Source organism: Acipenser ruthenus, chromosome 5 (genome assembly GCF_902713425.1).
Source record: "Acipenser ruthenus chromosome 5, fAciRut3.2 maternal haplotype, whole genome shotgun sequence".
Classification (NCBI taxonomy): domain Eukaryota; kingdom Metazoa; phylum Chordata; class Actinopteri; order Acipenseriformes; family Acipenseridae; genus Acipenser; species Acipenser ruthenus.
The window spans coordinates 32,812,579-32,837,459 of NC_081193.1; the positions used below are offsets into that span (position 1 = coordinate 32,812,579).

General features: G+C 36.3%; 1 protein-coding gene across 15 annotated transcripts in view; it reads right to left on the reverse strand.

The window, feature by feature from the left end:
- LOC117402914 (receptor-type tyrosine-protein phosphatase kappa-like) overlaps positions 1-16,077 on the reverse strand; it is a 206,625-nt gene extending 190,548 nt beyond the window's left edge. For all 15 annotated transcript variants that reach the window (XM_034004568.3, XM_034004565.3, XM_059024017.1 and 12 more), the window contains exon 1: positions 15,860-16,077. In XM_034004568.3, coding sequence (XP_033860459.3) covers positions 15,860-15,932 — 73 coding nt within the window. In that variant the 5' untranslated portion in view covers positions 15,933-16,077. The remainder of the gene's footprint in view (positions 1-15,859) is intronic.
- Positions 16,078-24,881: the final 8,804 nt, after the last annotated feature.

Consider the following 24,881-nt stretch of genomic DNA (forward strand, 5'->3'; position numbering starts at 1 on the left):
ATGATATTGCATTTAAAAGAGTTTCAGCAAAGCAATTATAAATGATGGGCATGAAATAGCATGTCTACCGTATCCATTTTAATCACCTCTCATCAGGGTCAAGAGATGTTGCCAGTCCACCGGCACAATCATAGTGACTTTTGAGTAGTTTTCTTGGACTACATGTCAACTCTTTTTGTCTAATCTATGTTGAGTTGATTGCTTTGAAAATGTAATTCGGCAAGTATCTGTTACTTACTATGAGACTGCACACTGCTTGTTTTCTCTCTGGCAGTTTGTTAATGTGGAACTCAGGATGAAAATGAATATGATAAACCCAACAGTAAGAACTCATGTAAATTATTTTGATTTACAGTGTTTGATTTTATCACCTTCATATTCTGTTATTTTTGTAATATATTAATTAACTTTGTTTAAATAATGAATTAGACAGACATTTCTAATGACTTACTACAAACCCTGCAAGCATTAAATTAATTTCCTGGATAGTCGTTCCATTTCTGTTATTGAGAAATATTGTGATGCCCTTCCCATAGATTAGAGGCTTGTTATTCTTTTTTTTTTTTTAATAAACAATGTGTTTAAATTATAAGGTATAACAGTGCCATATTGACTAAATCAAAGGACATTTCTTAATTTCCAGTTTGTACCGTGTGTGACAAATGATATAGGTTAATTATGGTTCTTCGTCACATAAAATACTCAAGATTACAGTACAATATACAGGATCCACCGAATTAGCAATATGTGTTTTTATGAGACATCTTGGTCATGATAATGACTTCATCATATATGTCGACTGCAACAAAAGCAAAATGTCTGTGCTTACTAACCCTTTGTTTTCTGTTGCCCTGCCAGCCTCCTGGCCCTAGTCGATCAGCAAAGGCCAATTCCCCCTACTAAATATTTCTGCTGCTGCCCCTGCCTCTCATCAAAAAGGACCCTGGTGAAAATCTGTGCTAATTCTCAGCAAGCTATTTTTATTAAAATAATTTATTATAAGCAATGAGCAGCCAGTTCATCAAAATCATAATAGATGCTGGATCACACCCTCATACAACCCTTGCATATTGTATTTCAGGACATAAGGCAGCCACTTGGAAAAAAAAACAAATTGCCAAACGGTTTAATATAAATTACAAAAAAGCATATCTTATGAATGAATCCTTTTATAAAGTTATTTACTGTTAAGAAACTAAACATCTGTGTCAGGGCTGAAGCCCTGCCGGAATTGAGTGTGTGTGTGGGGGGTATATTGGGTTGGTTGTGATGTGTTATGTCTGTGTATTTTTGTAGAGCCTTTTGTTTTGGACCTTGAGCCTATTTGTTTACAAGTGTTTGATTTTGTTATTTGTAAAGTATTAGTTGTTATTAAAACATGTGCACTAGCGCTTAACCTGCAGCTTTTTGCTTCCGAGTCTCTCTTCCTGCCAGCTCCAGCTTGTCCGTGACGCTACCCTGTCGCACATCCCAGCTACATTATTCCCCAAATACTCTAGGTCTACAAGACTTCAAAAAGAGTTTGGGATCAAACATCAACTTGGGATTTGTGTTACCTTTTTTGTTTAAGAAAACAATGTTTTATAGACTTTCCTGCAGGCTATGCAGTCAAAGAAAAACAAGCATGCAGGCTCACAGCACAGTGAATATTTAGTCAGTCAGACTGGCAGTGAGGAAATGGAGCAACAGACAAATGTAGTATTTAAAAGATTTTTAAAAAAGGAGGAAAAAAAACTGGATTAGCAGAGCATGATATTGAAACTCTGGACACCATTAAATCAACTTTATCAGCCAGTTAATTTTGATTAAATTCAGCACAGACCTAACACATTCAATCCCAAAAATGTAATTTGCTTTTTGCATTAAATATTCTTTAAAAATGAAGCTTCGGTGCTTTTTCACGAAAAGTTTTGCTATTTTTTTTATTATTCTTTTAATAGTAATGGGTTTGCACGTTTTTAGTAGGTCTGGACTTAACCATTGCCTTGCATCTCAAGACAGACATATAATGGAGTGCATTATACCTTATTGGTCTCAGTCTACAATGATTTCATCAAAACTTGCATTAATTGCATGGAAACAATTTAATCCTATGGACAGAAAACAAACACCATCTTTCTGAGGAGAGGTTGCTGCACTACTTAGGCCAATTAATATTTTTGTTGGTCTGAAACTAATGCCAACATCGTTTGTCTTGGTCATCTCCCACATGGAGAAGGTCAAAGTTTTTATTTTTACCACCTTCAGTAACAGCTCTTCTTTTGTATGCACACAACACCTACCCTGGAACAATTTTCATTGATATTAGAGATCCTGCAAAGAAAATATGTTTTGGAAACAATAACTGGAAACAAAGATAGGACGGAGAGAGAGAGAGAGAGAGAGAGAGAGAGAGAGAGAGAGAGAGAGAGAGGAGCACTTCACAAAGAGAGGTATCAGGATTACGAATGTATCAGTCAGTTGAAGCCACCTTCTCACCATTCTAGCACTATCATGATCCAGCCACTTGCACTGATAATGGAAATTCTACTAAAACAAGCTGAAACTACGTTTTATACTTTGACTCATCTGCTTGTCTGAAAATTAAATCTTAAATAATTCAAGCTTTAATTTCTACCCTGCCAAGACAATGGAGTTACTGTCAGCCACAGGTGTTGACCTCACAAAAGCATTGCCTTGCCAGAGATTTGTTTGAAAGAACCACATTCGAACAGTTTTAGCCACATCCGCAAAATAGCAGTTAAAAGTTTGTTGCTTTGCTATAGTGTTTGAACATGAAAAATTTGGAAAACATTTTAGAATGGATGGAACACAGAAAATAAAACAAGATTAAAGCAATTTTAAATGCGTCAATAACATGGGTTATTTTTTTATAGAAGTCTTTCCAAAACAGCAGAATATAACCGAACCAGGTAACTACAGACCAATAAGCCTGACTTATTATATGTAAACTTATGGAAACTATAATAAGATCCAAAATGGAAAATTACCTATATGGTAACAATATCCTAGGAGACAGCCAGCATGGTTTTAGGAAAGGGAGATCGTGTCTAACTAACCTACTTGACTTTTTTGAGGATGCAACATTGAAAATGGATAACTGCAAAGCATATGACATGGTTTATTTAGATTTCCAGAAAGCTTTTGACAAAGTCCCACATAAAAGATTAATTCTCAAACTGAATGCAGTAGGGATTCAAGGAAATGCATGCACATGGATTAGGGAGTGGTTAACATGTAGAAAACAGAAAGTACTGATTAGAGGAGAAACCTCAAAATTGAGTGAGGTAACCAGTGGTGTACCACAGGGATCAATTTTAGGTCCTCTGCTATTCCTAATCTACATTAATGATTTAGATTCTGGTATAGTAAGCAAACGTGTTAAATTTGCAGAAGACACAAAAATAGGAGGAGTGGCAAACACTGTTGAAGCAGCAAAGGTCATTCAAAATGATCTAGACAGCATTCAGAATTGGGCAGACACATGGCAAATTAAATTTAATAGAGAAAAGTGTAAAGTATTGCATGCGGGCAATAAAAATGTGCATTATAAATATCATATGGGAGACAGTGAAATTGAAGAAGGGAACTATGAAAAAGACCTAGGAGTTTATGTTGACTCAGAAATGTCTTCATCTAGACAATGTGGGGAAGCGATAAAAAAGGCTAACAAGATGCTTGGATATATTGTGAGAAGTGTTGAATTTAAATCAAGGGAAGTAATGTTAAAACTCTACAATGCATTAGTAAGACCTCACCTAGAATATTGTGTTCCGTTCTGGTCACCTCGTTACAAAAAGGATATTGCTGCTCTAGAAAGAGTGCAAACAAGAGCAACCAGAATTATCCCGGGTTTAAAAGGCATGTCGTATGCAGACAGGCTAAAAGAATTGAATCTATTCAGTCTTGAACAAAGAAGACTACGCGTCGATCTGATTCAAACATTCAAAATCCTAAAAGGTATAGACAATGTCAACCCAGAGGACTTCTTTGACCTGAAAAAAGAAACAAGGACCAGGGGTCACAAATGGAGATTAGATAAAGGGGCATTCAGAACAGAAAATAGGAGGCACTTTTTTACTCAGAGAATTGTGAGGGTCTGGAACCAACTCCCCAGTAATGTTGTTGAAGCTGACACCCTGGGATCCTTCAAGAAGCTGCTTGATGAGATTCTGGGATCAATAAGCTACTAACAACCAAACGAGCAAGATGGGCTGAATGGCCTCCTCTCGTTTGTAAACTTTCTTATGTTCTTATGTTCTTATGAATGTGCATTTTAAATTCAAGGTCAGAGCAAGCCAGAATATGGGGCAATTTCCTGATTAATCTAGTGTATAGTAATCTGGTAAGGCAGTCAGTCAATGGTGAATGATTTCCCAAATGATACTCCCAAGCAAAATCTGGGCTAACGTTAATGGAAGGTAGAGCCGCTGGTAAAGAACACCAGCACTTTTAAAACATCACTCAGCCACATCTTTCTGCTAATTAATGGTCCAGTCACAGTTTAATTAGCATAATGTGTTTAAATTGAACCTCCACCTATCTTTAAACCAGTACCTGGAATTTCAAGAACAGAAGCGCTTAAGAAAATGTAGAGGTGCCCTGCACAACATTCGTGGTGACATTTTTATTCCTAACCTTTGTATTAAATATAAAAGACTTGCACCCAAATCAACCTAGGACAATGAAATATATGAGAAAGCTTTCATTAATTTTATCTCAAATTATCTCTGTGGGTGTATGTGACACATTGGCTTGTGGGGGAAGTCAAACCAGGAAGGAAATCACAACAGTACTGTGGTATGGAAGCACTGATGCTCGAGTTTTAGTTAAACAAAACAAAAGATTTAAACAAAAAAAAAACGAACAGAAAAGGCACGATGGCCAAAACAGACAAACAAAAGACACGGAACAAACACTAAATAAAACAAGTATCATGCTGGTTTAGAACCAGCACGTGCAGCAATTGTTTATTTGTATCTAGCTTTTCTTTTTATCTCACGACTCACGTCTTGTTCCTCCTCTGAAGACACTAACCCTGATTCATGCCTCTACATATACAGCTGTGCCAGGACTCAATTGCTAATTAATCATTCACTTGAATCTCGGCACGTGAACTAATTTGTGCAATTCCCGTGGCCACGTACTAATACACATTTTATCTGCACGTGAAGTGATTGTGCAATCCCTGTGCCTAAATACAAATACATATATTTTAAATCACCCGTGCTACACAGCCCATGCACCAATATATGCACACCAACAGTAACACACCACATACAACATAAAACACAAAATACGCATAGGGGTGGAGCCCCCCGCCACAGTATACAACTGCATTTTCTGTAAGTTTGTAAATTAAATAACTATTCAAAAAACACTTAGGGGAACAGAAATAATAGTCCCAACACCTAGTTGTCATGTCAGCCACCACACTCCATAAATTTGACACAGAGCCTAGTAAGAACACATAACTGGATATCAAACCAGTAAGAATATTATGCAACAGAAGATGTAGTTTACCCTGTTTGCCAACACTTAGGCAAGGGTCATTAAGTTATTATAAATTCTTTTAAATTAAAAGATCATGACATAGAAATTGTAATTTTTTTTACTCCTTCCTTGAAACACAGTAAATAGATGCTTGATGATGTTCAATCAGGGCAGGGCTACTTCGCCTTCCATACAATGGTACACCTCTGCACTTCTCCAACTTTCTCTGTGTGTACTGTACCTGTGCCAATTGGGCCAAAGCTCTCTCCTGACTACTCAGCTAGCTCAGCCTTCCCAACTGTCCCTTGAGGGAATGAGCCTTGTTCTCTTTTCCATTGCAGCTCTTTGAAATGCTACCATGGGTACCACAGCTAAGGTTTACCGTACCTTCATTCACATGTATTATTATTCCCTCCCAGGGGATATAGGACCTTCTTAATAACACATTATTGAGTGTAGCTGGCGTTGTACTCAGGCTCTTTGTCACACTTAAGCCCCTTTCACACTGTTTGGACATTGTGGGACAGTAAAAATAAAGGCTACACTTCACTGATATTAAAACTAAATACCACATAAACTCACTTATAGTTCCAAGTGCTTTTGCAATTTCTGTTGTCGCGTAGATTTTGGAATTATGATCGGAGTATGCTTTGGCACTGCAATCGTACAAACATGAACTATTGGTCCACATTTGAACAAAATCATCTTCACAATCTTTTGTCCAATATTCCGCCATCTTGTCAAGTCATATGATAAGCCACGTCACGTCACTTAAACCTGCTTCACCATTGATCGACACCCTTATCTAATCGATCTCAGTCAGTCTTGGTCAGCAATCACATCTTAACAAAACTGCGACTGAAAAATCTGAAGACATCTTGACTGAAATCTGGATAATCTTGGTTTTAGGACATGCATACTGCTACGATTCATGCAGACTGTGTACAGCCAGTTGAGATGAGAGAAGCTGGGACGGCTTGAGTCGGGCAGTGTGCAGCGGGCTTTAGGGGTATAATGTAAGTGAAGGAATTAAGTACGGATATAATGGTGTATTATTCTAACAGGAACCTGGTTAGGCTCAAATAAAAGTAACAAAGCTGCTACAGTTGATGTTATTCATCCACTTACAATCCTATCTAGCTCTCTAGCTGGCATACTATCTTCAGGACCCTCTCCCTCTCTTGCTACCCAGACCGAGGACAATTCATTACAGTGGCACCCAATGGAAATAATCCTGACCCTTCATGCGCCCCAGAGCATCAGGCTCCGGGGGGCATGAAGGCATCTGTGTCCGTCTGTTTACATATCAAACATACATCTTTACATGTGAATACAGTTAATGATACCAAAAAAACCCTGCATAGGAGCATGGTTGGCAATATTAACAAATCCTACTGATAATGCATCACTGGGGAAAACCTCATCAAAATGAACCTCTACCACAAGTTCAGACACAAAATAAAGTACGAATCCAGACATGTCCTAACACTTATTCTATCTTATATCTCTTAAAGTTTCTAATAACTGAGATGTACCAAAAAAAACAGCTTGTATTTTAATTTCCTCTGCTACCAGTGTCCCTAGGCTTTTCCATCAAAAAAACTGGACTAATTTAAAAAATGTCCTTTAGACAATCCCACATTTATTTCGCTTCCAGCCAAGAGCTTTATACTTCTATTTACTAATTTATTTATTATCCTTGCAGGCTGTTGATTATATTTTGTATCCTGATCTTCAAATGGAACATTGCATTGCCAACTGATAATGACACTTGTCTGCTTGCATAATGCTATACTAAACAAAAGATACTTCAGCTGTTGGAATACACACACAATAAGCAAGATAAGAATCAGAAAAGCTATCACGCTATAAAAGTATCATGTGAATTTGTGACAGCACAGTCCACTTAATTCCATCAACATAATAAAAAAAAATTGATTGGAAACTGTGCACAACACAGTGCAACAGCCCATTAATGATAAAGTGGAGTTGAGATACCCAAATCTGATTTAGTTACCCTCAACAAGATTTCTGCCTTTTAACCTTCATCTGTGCTACAGATGCTGTCAATGTCCGTATTACTAATTGTTGTCTGTCAAAAAAGCTCTGATCAACTGCTGTCTTACACTGACCCCACCAAAGTTCTCAGCTGCATATAAAAATGTCAATAATTGCTCCACATCAAGGCAACATTTAAGAATGTCAACGAGTAACAGAAAGAACACATCTATACTGCTACAATAATATATGAAGGACAACTGGCCATACTCTGATTGTGCAAATGTACATGATTTTTTACTATATCTGACTTATCTGCATATAGTAAAATGCCATTTTTGCTGGGAATGTTAAATGCCCAGTTGTCTCCCAAAGAATGTCATCATAAGCAGAAAGCAAATCTAAAATATCAATATGTCACTAGCATTTCATTAAATGTAATTGCTTCAGCTTTATTTGCCCCACCGGAGGGAGGGATTTAAAATTACAAACTTTAAATATTCAAAAATGTGTTTCTAGCCACAGGAAGAGGCAATTATTCCAAATGCATTTTTTATTATAATAGCTTAGAACTTGGTATACTGTCTGAAAAACAGTGATTTAAAAGGGTGTGTACATAACATTTGGGGAAAACCACTAAAACCAGAATAAAGAAATCACTGCCAAGGTCACTCAATGGCATTAATAAAACATGCTTCTAGACCTCGTTACAAATACAATGTACATAGACACACGTTACAGCTTCTAGACATGTTTTGACTTGGTATGTCAAAAATACATCAAGTTAACATCAAAACATTTCTATTTGACAGCAAAGCAGATCCACTGTAGATTAAAAACATGCAAAATAAATTAATTAATTAATAAATAAATAAAAACAGCTCACTTATTTTGGCAGCCAATCATTTGACGAAAGGGAATTGTCTCGCTGAACCCACATCTGCAGCTGCTCAATGTTTACTATTGGACCTTCCAAAATGACACAGTAGAACACTAATTATTGGTAACACTGGTTCATTTCCAATGACTGTTTGATAACGATAGTCTGCAACTGAGAACGTTCTCTGGAAATGCACTTGAGTACAAATACAGTGCTATTAATCGGTGTACAAAGAAGCTATCCCTCATATACAAAACGTTTGATTTACTCTACATTTGTTCATTAAGAAAAACATGCACCTTAAAAACTGCGTGTCATAAAGAACAAATCAAAAGGTGAAAAGTAATTTACTAGGAGAGTGAATTTCAGGGTATGTGTAAATTACTGTATGCAGCAGATTTTAATTTTGACTGCCTTTAAATCAAAATGACACTACTTCCTCATTCCAAAAAGACATACCAGAAGAATGGCAGTGACAGTTTTTCCAGATAGTTCAGACAGTAAGTTGAAAATAAAACCAACACACCTTGATGTAGGTTGGCAGACATGCCCAAGACTAATACAGTGCAGTCCATTTATAAGAATCACTGACATAAGAATCAACTGCAAATAGTGATCAAAACCGCTGGGACCAAATCATTCCTATACCAACCAATGTAAAATAATCTGCTTGTAAGAATCAAGCAATCTGCTTATAAGAATCATTTTGAGGCAAACTGACTGCATGCAATACGATACTAAATCAAGTGCAATGACGTGTACAGCCAATAAGAGCTGTTTCTGAATTTGATCACATCTTGCGTGATTAGGCACGTACGCAGCGTGGATAGTGCAATGATGCAGGAAACACTGCATTGTTTGTAATCAAATGTGACTGCGCCACTGCATTGTGCAGGTATGGGGTTTTTTTGTGTTCTCTGTTAGTGAAAATGTGTTTCAATAAAGTGAATACACGTTCATTGAATACATACCGAGTACAACAGTGTTATTGTGTGATATGCATGTAGACATTGCGGCGCGGTGTGGAGGAGGAGGAGGAGAAGGAGGAGGAGGAGGGGATTGCAGTGCTTTGCATCTCCGTTTAATGAAAAACTGTGAAAATAAATAAGCCATAGATGTTTAAATGCAGTGCTAGTCCTGACAGTAAAATACTGTACTGTAATGTCATTTTAATTCAAAGGCCATTACACGTAACACCGCACGGCAGTTAAACTAGGCACCCTCACAAGATGATCGCTTCAAGTATACTGTAGTAAAATAGGATTCTGCAGCCTTGAGTAAACACAAGTCATAACCGTGATCGTATAACAAGCTGCTTACCAAGGAGGACTTGTTTTGATGTATTGTCCTCAGTGATTGAGCACCATTGACATCTGTATACTGTACTTAAACTGCTGATGGCACGCTTTTGCTAATTGTAATGCAGAGTGGCTGAGGGCAGTGTAAATTATCAGGCTGGAGTCTTAATTTACAGTTTTAAACTGGTGTTGGTTTTATTTTTCTTACACTGCGGTGGCGAAACAACCGTTAATAAAACAAACAAAACAGACCTAGCTCTAGCTGGAGCGCTAACTAACAGTACTTTGTGTGGAACAAACCCTAGATCTCTTACTCAAGGTTTTGGTTTCTTTTTGTTACTTCTGCTTCCTTTCTCCTCTATACTCCCATCACAAAGCTATCGGCTAAGCTATTTTTATCGAGGTGTCATTAACTTTAACAAGCAGTTAACCAATTGACTATTACCCATAATTCATTAAGGAGATCAGCTGTGGATAATTCGTTAAAGAGAGCAGCCGGGACAGATGTGATTCTTATAAACGGACTACACTGTACTACACAAAACTATTATTCGGGTAAGCGCCCCACAGGTGAGGGTCATTGGTGTTGATTGGGCTAAATGACCCATTCCAAGTGAAACAAGTGAAGAAACAGCTGTTTGGATTTGAGATGACTGCTACTTTTCTAAGACTCTGGACAACAGCACTCCACACCAATCCAAGCAGCTGTTTCTTCACTTGGAATGGCAAATTAGCCCAATCAACACCAGTGACCCTATCCAATGCTGCACTACCCAAGACTGAAAAAACTATAATTCTGTGTAAGAGCAGAGAACAACTTTTAGAGAAAGACTACAGTAATGGATTGAAAATGTCTACTTTTAAGAAACGTTAGAGTGGAATGAACGTTCAACTACATTTGCTTTGTTGCAAAAACGTTGTGGTTTCAGGTTTCATTATGTATGATAGTATTGTACAGTGTAGGTTCACTATTGATTTTGGCATTGCCAACAAACCAGAGCAGTCCAAAATGAACTGCTTGTCCAATTGTGATAAGTTGCGCTGTAGTATTCTTTAGCTATTAAGAGTACCAGAAACTCAAGGGTTAAGAAAGGCAACCTATTTGTCTGTAGGTCACAATAAGTTATACATCTAGAGAAAAGCATATTAAATTGTGTTGAAGCTTGGTCTGGACATATTTTAGCTACTGAGAGCATTAGAATCTGGGTATCTACCCTATGTCAAATTTATTTCTTACATGCAAGTATAGTGAATAAAAAAGTCAATCTACTTTTTCATGTTACCGATAGCTATCATTTTGAATTACAGCCCTAGCAGGGGATGAGTGTAGGATTGTGCTTGTTTGGGCAGGTACGTGGAGGAACTTAGAAACAGAATCTTTCCTGTATCTATCAAACAAGTGTTCTCCAAATTCAGGTTCCATTACCAGAGGTTTGAGTGCCATCACAGACAACATCCTCTCGTACTGTCAGATTCATTAAACAGAAACAAACACATGTTTGTCAACACATTAAGGAGCAAATTAAAACACCTCTGAATTTCTGACAAGAGATGCTGCTACCTGCGTTTTCAATTTAGTTTATGTTTCTGTTAAATTACCAAAAACAAACTGCTAAACCTTTGGAACTTAAATGGCTTTACACATAACAAGTAGCCTACACCGGGACTAAAAAGGGGATTTGAAATGTATCAAAACTGCTGATCAAAAGAAAACGCTTACCGAATACTTCCATATTAAACTCCCGAGTACAAATGTATTTTTTCTTCCTGGGATTTGTAGGAATTCAATTACAAATCCATACTGCTGATGAAAACCTTACACATTGTCACATTTATTAATATTAGGTGTCTTCCTGAATTTAAGAAAAAATTGCCAAGCCTAAAAAAGTGTTGTACAAAAGCACACACCACATGTTTGACAAGAATGCTGTGGCTTCTGGCCAACTTATGTCAATGCTGCCTTTAATCTTTCTCCCCAGTGTACGTATTGTAGGCAATGAAACATTCTGTGGAGCTGCATTCAATCACACAACCAGGTATTTAAAGTATGAAGTGGGTGGATAAAACTCAGACTACCTGCCCTGCCAGAAAACCTAGTAATTATTCAGCTTGTAAAGTCATAATTACAGAATTGTTAAGTGTTTCAAAAGGCAGAATTTGCTGGTTACCTGCAGAAAGAGAGAGGCTTTTGTGATCAATGAAAACTGCCAACTAACAACATATTTTATGTTTTATAAATCAATGAAAACTGTTCTTTTACTCAGGAGTTTTCAATACAGTGAGGAGTCAATATCTACCTATTGTTTTGAAGCAGTTTGGGCATGAAAGCAGCAAATGCTGCAGACTGCTTTTGGTAAAGATTGAAACACATTCAGACTGTATTCGGATGCTGAGTCTGTAGTGTCCTTTCGTCAATAAACACCAATCAGTTAGCTGAATGAGGCACCATGCATGCTAAACACAGCTCACTAATTTAGGTACAGCCTTTTCTTTATCTGTGTGTATAATGTTATTGGATGTTACTGTGGGATTTCAGTTCATGCTGGGCTAAGCAAACAGTTAAAAAAAAATGTGTAAAATAATTTCCAAAATCTATATCCAATGATTAGATATACAGCAGTGTATTCTATTTCATATACGGACACACTGCCATGTAATACAAGTTGCGAGTTGGTTTTCTGGTTGAATGCTTTTCTGGGGCTGTGACTATGGAGCATACTAAACAATATGAATTCCCATTCTAGTTATAGAGCAGTCATTTACTAATTGGTTTTATTACCACCACCCATCTAAAAAATAATGCAAATCCATTTTTTTTTTTTTTTAATAAAAAAATAAATTTAGGAAATCATTGCTCAGCTTTGCAGAACTATCCATTGGAAAGGAGAATTGTTTAAACCAGAGGTGGGGAACCTATGGCCTGTGGGCCGGATCCGGCCCATTGCTTAATTTCGCCTGGCCCGCAGCACACATTTGTAAATATGACAATATCACAATAAATAAATAAATAAATAAATAAAAATAAAAAGCACTACAGTAAAGATAGTGCATGCAGTCCGCATTTTCACTGTTTTGGGGTTATCGGTGAGGTTGTAGGTAGTTTATATATGTGGCAACAGGTTTCAAATTTTAGATCATCACACACATGACGTGGTTGCTAGGCAGTGTAATTTCCTGACACCGGCCGTGCTGCACATTCCATACGCATGATACAGTTGTCCTGGGCAAAAAAAAAACAAAAAAAAAAAACCCTTGTGCTCCTACTACGACTACTGTGTACTTCTTACGTTAAAAGAAATGGCTACTGCAAACAAATGAAGGAAAGTGGATGCGGAGTGTCGTGTTTTTAATGAAACATACAGAAGGTGAGTTTGTAAAGGAGTGCATAGTTGCAACCACCACTTTATTGGCGCCTGGTAAACTTAATTTGAGCTTTTGAGCTTCTCACAGAACAGTGTCAGCCGTGATCCAAGTAAGTTGATTGTGTGCCACTATCGTTCACCAAGAGAATCTGCGTGCCAGATTAACAGACGACAATTTACAAAACCAGTTGCCAATGGCAACATCTTCAGTGCCAGCAGATATAACGCTTGCCATGTAAAAGCAACCTCAACCATCACACTAAAAAAACAAAAAGCAGGCGAGTTTAAAGTTTTATATTTATTAAGAAATAATAATAAACTAAATTGAGTTGGTATTGTGTGTGTGGCACGTGATGGATTTTTTAAATGGGCCAATGGCCAGTGATAGGAAAAAGGTTTCCCACCCCTGGTTTAAACCTTTCCAGGTGCAATATTTTCCCGATGCTATTTAATTGCATGGTCAAATTAGCACTATTTAAAAAGCATATATCACATCATTCTCTCAATATAATTGAACAGAAATCCATATATTGAATATGGCAATGCTACTCAGTAGCACATCTAATTCTAGCAGTTTGGTTGACATTGTATCCAGATGAAATAAAACAAATATAATTTGGATTAGCATAGATTGCTTCTCAGTTTTAGGACATTGCTAATAAATAGCTCAACAAGTTAATTGCAATATTATTGTAAGCATAATTAAACCTTTTGCCAAGTAATCTAAAAAAAAGTAATTTACAGTTTGCCAGGTTGCGTTTGATTACATTTTATGTGATTAATCCAACATTACGATTTTCTCATTTTAATCAGCTATAACCAACAGATGCAATAATCAATTAACAAAGTGTTATAATCTGATGAGATGATGCAGAATTATTCAAAACAGCTGTGGGTTGTTGCTGGTAAGCAAACTGCCGGTGAATTTACGAAATTAAAATCGAATAGCCTTATGGTCTTTCAAGAGTGCACTACACCAGGGGTTCCCAAACTATGCTGGCACAAGATCCCCCATTCTGACTGTGGACCCCCACCCGACATTTTGATTTGTATCACTTTTATGAGAGAAGTTGTTTGTTTGCACCGGTAGAAGTGTTACTGCTTTCATTATGTTCTGTGTCGGGGTCATTGCGTGCTTTTTATTGAACTGTAAAATAAATACAACGATTAAAAGAGAATCAAACTACAGACATTACTCTTTAGTAGTATATATATCCGCACTCGCAAAAAAAGCTGTTTATTTATTGCACAACCTCAAAAAGGTGGCTATTGAGTTTCTAACTCCACTGTCCGGATCCCTTTAAACAACAGCACACATTGTTTGCAATAATATGTATCAGCAAGTATCATATCCTTGAAGTTTGCATTAAGCCTGTTTCAATGAAGCTCTATCGCCTCTCAGCCCGATATATTCCTGACAGTTTTAAAGATGAAAGCACTCGCAAGATGTTGTTTTATAAGGAACGGATTCGCGGTGTCTTGATGAACTGTGACTGTATATCATTGGTTTAAACAGTTTATAAAAACCGGTTGTCTTTTTCAAGAAGACGCTCTGCAGACACGGGGGCTTGTTAATGGGGTATTAGAAATCCAAATCACCTACTGCATGCTGAGAAGGATTAATACCACCCCTCCCCCTGTCTAAAAAAAAACTTTACCTGTTATACTTGCTTTACAAGAGTTACAAGAGTTGCATATTATCTTATTCCTGGTATTTAAGATGCACTGTACATTTCTAGCTAATCAATATACATTCAAATTCAACAGGTCAGTTACACAATGTCAACTATAATGCTTGGTGTTTACGTGTTCTTTTTAGAAATGTAACTATAATGTTAAATTTGATTAAGTACTACATCACTTAGTAAGTTTTCAAATCAATAGTTCGCTGTATCAGTAGATTTAACAAAGCAAAAAGTTGTTACAAAAAAGCTCTTATATTCTGTAAAACAGTAAACTTAAATCAAGAATCGGGATCAAGTGTTATTATAGCAGCCACATAACATAGATGCGGTTATAGGTTACTTTCACATTCAGAAGTGACCAAAACATTTGAGAATGGCAGGTTTCTCAAACGCGCACAGTATATTATTGTATAATTGTGGCAACTTCAAACTAAACAAACGGCAAACATAATCCGCAGTTCATTGTTAATTTAAGCGATATTAAGTATGACAATCTTTTGTCCTTATACAATTGAACTGGCATTTACATGGAGATTATGTGCGGTTATAATGTCCAATTCATAAAAATATATATTAGGGATAGTCTGCAAAAAATATCCCTTACGTCAAAAGATACTTAGTAAATGATTCGAGCATTCTGTACAATTATAGAATGTAGAATTGGCAGAGTTGAACTGAACCATTCTAGAATGATTAATAACCATTGTGCCCTTAAAAACACAACACTTTTTGCATAGGTACGGATTTGCAATTAGCCTTTGTTGCAATTGCAAAGCAATTTATAATGCGGAAATTGTCCCTGATAACCCCGCTCAAAACGTAAAGTAATAGCAATGTTCAAAGCCATCCTGGGAACTTGTACAGTATTATTTTGTACAAATGTTTAATGCAAAAAAGCTTCGCAATTCAAATTTAAAAGGACGTTTGACTAAGGTGAATAGTTTCGAGACAGCTACAGCTGTGCAGTAGTTATATGCAGAAATCGCGAATGGTGTTTAGAAATTCATGCTTAACTTTCTTTATTTTTTTTATTGTTTAAGAGCAAAAGCGCACACCTTGTCAGGAACGCTTCCAAAATACGCTTTGCAACTTTCTCTCCCGCAGAATCCAAACCACAAAATAATTAAAAACAACTTCACTTACCTGCGGTAAACTGAGCCACAACTCTTAGATTACATGAAACAATAAGTATAAGAAGCGTAAAGGTGGTATCCATTTTTGTTTGTTGAAGTTTTCAAAGTTTAAAAAATGAGTTAGTCCTGCCGATTTCTGCGCTCCATTCTCACCGCTTTACTCGCTACTTTGTTTCTTCTAGTGAGTGGAGAAAAACTATAGTGACGTCAGCTTCCAGATTCAAACGCCGCTGTTTGTAGCCCATACAATGCTAAGGGAATACCAGCGCCCCCTGCTGGAATATATTTTTACTTCCATTCATTAGAACAGGTTTTCCAGGTAAAGTTACAATTTAACCAAATACAGTGTGATCTTAACGGGGAGTTGAAAGGTACAACACACTTTTATGTTTTTAAATACTGGGACAAGAAAGACCACGACATCATTACAAAACTAATTCATGTTTCTACTGGTCTCTGGAGAGTTTCACTTTTATCAGTAAACAAAAGTAATCATGGAGGTACATATGTAACTAGGCTTTCGTGGGAGCTTTCTTATTTAGCAAAGTTATGTCCCATGAATTAGAGTTTCAATTGATAGTACTAATTTTTTTTGTCACGACGCTGACTTCAAAACAATAGCCAGAGACAGTCAATCTGCCCCCAGGCTAGTAGCTTTCAGTTTGAATCCCTGTCTGCCACCGGAACTACAGAGGCTACAAACTGTTGAAGTGTGATGTTTCCAGCACTGGTGGGGGAGGTGTACCTCGCTTAGTTAATCATTCACTTTGTCATTACATTACCTCATTCTGATTAGTCACTGAAGAGTAAAAGGAAATAATAATAACAAAAATAACACCTGGAAGTACCAGAGAAGTCTAACACTAAGGTTTTAAACGTTGAAAAAATAATTAAACAATAAACAACTATCACTTTTTTTGTATAATTAACCAATGTTTATTATTATTATTTATTTCTTAGCAGACACCCTGATCCAGGGCAACTTACAATTGTTACAAAATATCACATTATTTTTACATACAATTACATTATTTTTTTTCCATAGAATTACCCTTTTATACAGTTGGGGTTTTACTGGAGCAATCTAGGTAAAGTACCTTGCTCAAGGGTACAGCAGCAGTGTCCCCCACCTGGGATTGAACCCACAACCCTCCGGTCAGGAATCCAGAACCCTAACCACTACTCCACACTGCTGCCCTTTAAAAACTAAAAAGGTAAAGGCACATTATTATTATTATTATTATTATTATTATTATTATTATTATTATTATTATTATTATTATTATTATTATTATTATTATTATTATTATTATCTAAGAGGAACTTCAAAGGCAGTTTAGTCTTATTCTAAGTTCTTATAGCTATGTTTATAAGGACTACTGATTGAGTGTGCCTTGCTATAGACTCGATTGTGATGTAAAAGGTTACACATACAGGGGTTAATTACATAATTGAAATGCCTACCACAACACTGTTAATCAGGTGTAGGACTACCAGGGGAAGCCAGAATAGAAATTATTTACAATTACAGATCACCAAGATGTTTTGACAGTTCGGGAGGAATACATAACCTTTCCCCAATTACTACTGCCTGTAATTCTTCAGGTATTGTAAGTATGGGGCTTCAATAAAGTCTGTTCTGCAGAATTGCCTATGCAAACTCCTGCCAACCAAACACTTACCAATGCACCTGTGTCAAAATCTGCTGTCTGCTGTCAATGTCATGTGAGGGATTAACCATTCACACATAAGTGTGTACTGCATATGCAGCTGTTTTGATTATATATTTTTTGTTCAGTTCTTGTTTTAACAGTAGGAAATACATTCACACCTTACCTACACTTTACATAATACATGTCTGCTAACAGCATTAACATATTGCTTTGGGCATGTTCCATCTTTTGATGCTTGGTCCAAGGTTAGTCCCAACTAACTTTGGTTTATCATGCTTAATAAACATGACGAACCAAAGTTAGTTTGGGCAATATTAATTGTACTGCACCTAACCACACCTTTCAATTCTCTACTCATAGCACTTAACTCCCTTTTTCTCCTCTATTAGATCTCTCTCTCTCTCTCTCTCTCTCTCTCTCTCTCTCTCTCTCTCTCTCTCTCCCAGGTTCTACCGCAATAACTCCCCTCCCCCACCACCTTTAAGTGCTATTGTGTTGTGAGAGAGCTTTGGGACTGAAATATAAATACAAGGGCTAACTGTGTAATTTCTAAATATCAATCACCTAATACTAATTACTAATACTTTCAGTAAATTAAAAAACAACACTTTAATGATTTATTTTTTCCCGACTATCTGTAATCAAAGAGTTTATAGTAACATCAAATTCAAATTTGAAATGTTTCTGTATGTTCTGCTTGCTGTTAAAGCAGTAGTGTCCCATATAATATGGCATTTATTAAACATTTTACTGGTGCAAATACAGAAATAGCATGAGCAGGCATAACAGGCAATGATGTGTGATGCACTGCCCTTTTGGATTTTGCCCCCTGTAGGTGACATGAGATAATGTTAAAAGCTCTAAAACCAGACAGGCCCAGTTCATGCCCAACCTCCCCCTGCTACACATACCTTATCTGACTCTCCTGTGCGTGTTTTGAGTTTGTGTTGTACTGTTATTATTTAAATGTACTGTTTTGTGTTTAAACGTTGTTTTATTGGTATTATTGTTTTACAGCATGGATGGGTTAAAATTCCCCATCCAGCTAAAACTCATGCATAATGTGGCCATCTCCCAATTAATCAAGTAATTACCAATTGGGAGATGGCCACATATATAAAAGCGAAGCAGCCACTCCTGGGAGGTTGATGAGAGTTGGAGAGAGTTTGGAGAAAGGAGACGGAGAGACAGTAAGAGTTATAAAACTAAAAACAATTGCTACTTGTGCTGGTTTTACACCAGCACGGTACTTGTTTTAATTATTGTCTGTTTTGTTTTGGCCATCGAGCCGTTTTGTTTGTGTTTAGTGCTTTGCTTGCTGTTTTGTTCAAACCTTTTATTTAATAAATAAATACAAGCGCATTTGCGACTCACCCCTGCAGTCCTTGTGTGTGCCTGTATTTCCTGGTCTGTGACATCACCATACTGAATGGAACCTTACTGTAAAACAAATGAAAATGCATAAATCATTGGAAGAAGCTAAAGTACTGGATCCCCAAAAACCAGAGTGAGATAAGTACAGGTCATTTATGTATTTTTTTTTTTAAGTTAGTCGTAGCCAATAATTTTTACCCAGTTTTTTCCAGTGTTTAATCAGGAGGCAAAACCGCATTTAGCCCTTATAAAACATCTGTCAGGTCATAGGGAAAGCAAAATGTGAACAGGGAGTTCTATGAGGTGTCAATTTAAAATGTGGACTGTATACAAGCATTTCTTACCTTTCATCATCCGGTTTCCAAATAACATTGACAAGGCTTATTCTGGACTACCAGAGGGAGCCTCAATGGCAGGTGTTATTGACAGTATAAGAGGGCATGCAATTGAAAAACCCAACAAAAACAACAAGCAGAATGTGTTCGCAATGCTCAAGGCTGCAGGTGTGCAGGCAGTATTGGAAAAGCTAACTAACAACCGACACAAATAGCTGATTTTATAATAAGGCCTAGGTGTATTCTTTCCCTTGGGGTGGGGGGTTGGGGATGTTTATGAAAAGGGTTTTTGCGTTGATATACACAGGCACGAATGACTGACGTAATTTGGTGATAAGCAAGAATGGCAAGTTTTTAAATAATATGTTTGTTTTACAAGCTAATGGGAAACTGTTTAGAAGCCTGTGTAGACTCTGTAAATGAAAGTAACAATGGGTTATTCAGACATTTTTAAAACCATTTGGCAATATGCCTACTTTGAAAACAGCTTTTTTCTATGTTGGGTGTGTCAAGCAACAGGTTCCTGCCCTGGAGGTGTACTAGTAAGAAGACTGAATGTTAAACAGATTAAGTAATAAGTGCATTTCCAGACGTGGGCTAGAAGTAGTGATCAATTGCAGCCTTTGGTATTTAAATATTGACTTGTAGTCTAGTAGATATTTAAAATAAATAAATTATACATAAGAGCATAAGAACATAAGAAAGTTTACAAACGAGAGGAGGCCATTCGGCCCATCTTGCTCGTTTGGTTGTTAGTAGCTTATTGATCCCATCAAGCAGCTCCTTGAAGGATCTCAGGGTGACAGCTTCAACAACATTACAAGAGAGTTGGTTCCAGACCCTCACAATACTCTGTGTAAAAAAGTGCCTCCTGAATGCCCCTTTGTCTAATCTCCATTTGTGACCCCTGGTCCTTGTTTCTTTTTTCAGGTTGAAAAAGTCCCTTGGGTCAACATTGTCAATACCTTTTAGAAGTTTGAATGCTTGAATCAGATCGCCACGTAGCCTCCTTTGTTCAAGACTGAATAGATTCAATTCTGTAAGCCTGTCTGCATATGACATGCCTTTTAAACCCGGAATACTTCTGGTCGCTCTTCTTTGCACTCTTTCTACAGCAGCAATATCCTTTTTGTAACAAGGTGACCAGTACTGAACACAATATTCTAGATGAGGTCTTACTAATGCATTGTAAAGTTTTAACATTACTTCCCTTGATTTAAATTCAACACTTCTCACAATATATCCAAGCATCTTGTTGGCCTTTTTTATACCTTCCCCACATTGTCTAGATGAAGACATTTCTGAGTCAACATAAACTCCTAGGTCTTTTTCATAGATTCCTTCTTCAATTTCAGTATCTCCCATAAGATATTTATAATGCACATTTTTATTGTCTGCGTGCAGTACCTTACACATTTCTCTATTAAAAGTAAGTTGCCATGTGTCTGCCCAGTTCTGAATGCTGTCTATATCATTTTGAATGACCTTTGCTGCTGCAATAGTGTTTGCCATTCCTCCTATTTAACAAGTTTGCTTACTATACCAGAATCTAAGTCATTAATGTAGATTAGGAATAGCAGAGGATCTAATACTCCAGTGGTTACCTCGCTCCATTTTGAGGTTTCTCCTCTAATCAGTACTTTCTGTTTTCTACATGTTAACCACTCCCTAATCCATGTGCATGCATTTCCTTGAATCCCTACTGCGTTCAGTTTGATAATTAATCTTTTATACAAGACTTTGTCAAAAGCTTTCTGGAAATCTAAATAATCTAAATAGTCGATGTTACATCCTCAAAAAAATCAAGCAGGTTAGTTAGACATGATATCCCTTTCCTCAAACCATGCTGACTGTCTCCCAGGATACTGTCACCATATAGGTAATTTTCCATTATGGATCTTATTATAGTTTCCATAAGTTTACATATAATAGAAGTCATGCTTATTGGTCTGTAGTTACCTGGTTCGGTTTTGTCTCCCTTTTTGTGGATTGGTATTACGTTTGCAATTCTCCAGTCTGTCGGTACAACCCCTGTGTCAAGAGACTGTTGCATGATCTTGGTTAGTGGTTTGTAAATAACTTTTTTCATTTCTTTGAGTACTATTGGGAGGATCTCATCCGGCCCAAGGGATTTGTTTATTTTAAGAGCTCCTAGTCCCTTTAACACTTCTGCCTCTGTTATGCTAAAGTTATTTAAAACTAGATAGGAACAGGTCGATAGGAACATGTGGGGCATGTTGCCCGTATACTCCTTTGTAAAAACTGAAAAGTTTTAATTTAATATATTTTTTTCTCTTCATCTATGATTTTGCCATTTGTATCTCTTAGACATTTTACCTCCTTTTTTAATGTTCTCTTGCATTATAATATTGCAAAAAGTTTTTGGAATTGGTTTTAGCCCCCTTAGCAATGCTCATTTCTACCTCTCTCTTGGCCTTTCTAACTTCCTTTTTGACTTTGAGTTTGCAGTTCCAAGTACTCTTTCTGTCTACTTTGTTCTTGGTCCCTTTTAAACGCTCTGTAAAGTGCCTTTTTTCTCTGAATATTTATTTTTAATCTATCTATTAAACCATTTTGACAATTTTTGTTTTAGATTTTATACACCTTTTACAAATGTGCCTAGTGGTCTGTATCATAATATAAAAGCAAGGCTTGCAAACAGAAATGTATTTACCTAGTATAGTACCAGATATCATGTTTTAAAAAATGAAAATACAGTTTCTTCAAACCTGCACATTTGAGGCACATATATCAAATGGAAGTGCAGAACATGTAAGATTTATATATATATATATATATATATATATATATATATATATATATACAATTTGCTAGCTACTTTAAGTTTTGTATAACTTAGCCTGTACACATTTTTAAAGAATAATACTTCCATAATTGCTCCAAGTGGAATGTGGTGTGCATTTATTTTAACAAAAATCTGAAGTAAAGAATGTTGTAATTATATGTTTTTCTTCCTAGAAGTAATTTGAAATGTATATATATATGAAATGAGTGGTTGCTAATAAGTGTGATCTCATTATAGCTCAGGCAGCTCATGCACATTGGGGCCAGATGGTCACAGGTTCAAACCTGGACATACATGCATTCCATCTACCAGCACCTCATTATAGAGTGTGTTTAAGGGACAAGTGCTGCTTTTCAAATAAGATGTAACTTAGCCTTGTCAGCAGAGGATATTAAATATCCCGCATTAGACTAACAAGAGCTGACCTTGATGCCCTAGCCATTTTTTTGAAAAAAACAGGGAGTGTAAAACAGTCTTCACTGTTGAGTCAGGCCAGCAAGCTTTACTAAATGTGTACTGTTATGCATAGGGTTGTAATTCATATATAAATTCAATTGTTTTAGCTTAACAGAACGGAAATCTTGATTTACAATAATGATCTGTAGAAAAGATATTTGAGGTAAAATGTGCTCAATTCAATTAGAATTTTTTTTTACATACAGTATACATACTAATATTATATGCATTCTCCCAATAATAATTTGTTTCTTATTTTATCATGATTATTGTCATGTTTTTTTTTTTAAATCATTCTCCCATTTATCTTGCCATTAATCAAACTAGAATTTTGAATTCTATAACAAACAGACATTAATCATCTGCACCATTTTTGTAATCCTCTTAGTTTGACCTCAGAGTGAATCCTGTATCTTGCAATGTCTAAATGATGTATCTACTTTCTAATTATGTATGACTGCATTAGTTTCTGGAAGTGGATATTTGTTATGGAGTTTCCCTATTTTCACTCATCAGTGCCTTCCTATTTAAAGCCACACTATGGCATGTATAAGCGTTTGACTCATCTATGTATCTCATTGGGTCTGTGTGCAAGATTTTTTCTTTGAAGTACTGTATGTTATTCCCCAGTAAGAATGTGTGTATAGAGATAGGTGGCCCAACCTTAAAATAAATTGGGAGTAAGTTGTTTGTACTTGTATATAGTTGTTTGTGCTTTTTGTATGGTCAAAGCTTATATTCATACATCACTGACAGGAGCCGCCTGTCCATTAGTATTCTGTTTTTGGCTGGTTGCTGGAATTCTCATGATAAACTTAAAACATTCTAAAAAAAAAAAAATGGCATTCTGCATTCATTGGGAAATGGCTTGCCAGTCTCATTGTTTAAAAATGTCAATATTGTTACTATGAGAAAAATACTGGTTGGATCCCCAATACTTTACTTATATTAACTTTTCTTGAACATTTTAACAGTGCTTAAATAAGTAAAAAAAAAAAAAAACAGTGCTTGCTCAGATGAGTTTGAACCAATAACTGCAAATAATTGTGGTTTCATTCACTATAAACAGTATTCTTTATTTTATTCTTTTATTTTTTGAGATAGAAACCATGTAGGTATGGACAAAGTACAAGTATGCACGTTCTTTCTTTGTGAAATATTAATTCAACAGTGAAGTTAGGTTCAAAAATAGTATTAATATTATTTAAAGAGATGGTACAGCCCAAGAATGTCAGGCTGATAACTTTGTACTTTATTATAGTGATATATTACAAATTAAATAGAGTTGTCAGTCTAATTCTTAAAGTTAATAAATATTTTATAGAATGGTATCATTTATTAGAAAAAAACGCTATCCCTAAACTTGAAACCTACCATTTATTAAAAATAACTAACCAATTTAATCAGGCACCATAATGTTCACCTTAGTCGTTTATACAGCTAATGTTTCACGGTATGGCGAGTCTGTCACAATAGGTAAATATATTTTGGTGCTGTGAACTGACCAACCTGTTTAATCTGTTAAATAAAACAGGATGGTGTTGAGACTATCTGTTAATTATATCATTATGTACTGAGATATTTAAAGGTATACTTGAATATGGCACCAAGCTGCACTGTTCACAGTACTGTTTCACCTATGTTTTTCATTATGCAGTTTTGTTGTCTCTTTTCTTTTTCATTTTTCACACCACATTGATTTTATTATTACAACTTCAATCTTCTGTCTCTGACTTGCAATCAAGGGTTCACTGTGCTGGGTTTTTACCATTTGGCTTAATATTTTGTACTGTGGGAATTCATAAATCCCTTTACAAGGGATAGGCTACTGCAATTTACACATTATCTTGGTTCATTTGTCTTTCATTTATTTGACATATTACTTGCAAGAATGACAGCCAACCCTGTATGACTATACTGCACTGCACCCCAATACAATAATACAGCAATACAACCGAATTAAGTTTTTAGATGAAGATCCTTAAAAAAAAAATCTAAACAAAGGTTATTTTTAAATAATGGTTGTGGTGAATAACAGACAGCTGCTGAAGAGTTTTGCCCCTAGCTGTAGGTTAACATACATTATGAAGATATAGATATAAAACAAATGTGGGAACTCAGTCAGACTCCTTTTATCCTAACACTTGGGAGGATAGTGTATTATAGAACAAAACAGGGCAATTTTTTTAGTCGACTTGAGCTCACTGAGTAGAATCTCACAAGCGCCATGGTCAGTTGCTCCAGCCCTGGCCGAGGCCACTGCAGTGTATAGAATGTCTGCTACTAAATGATATGAGATAATTTCACTTTCTAGTTAACATAAGACTAACATCACCAGAAATGATTATGGTGGCAGATAAGTAAAGATCCTTTAACAGAAAAGTAGGT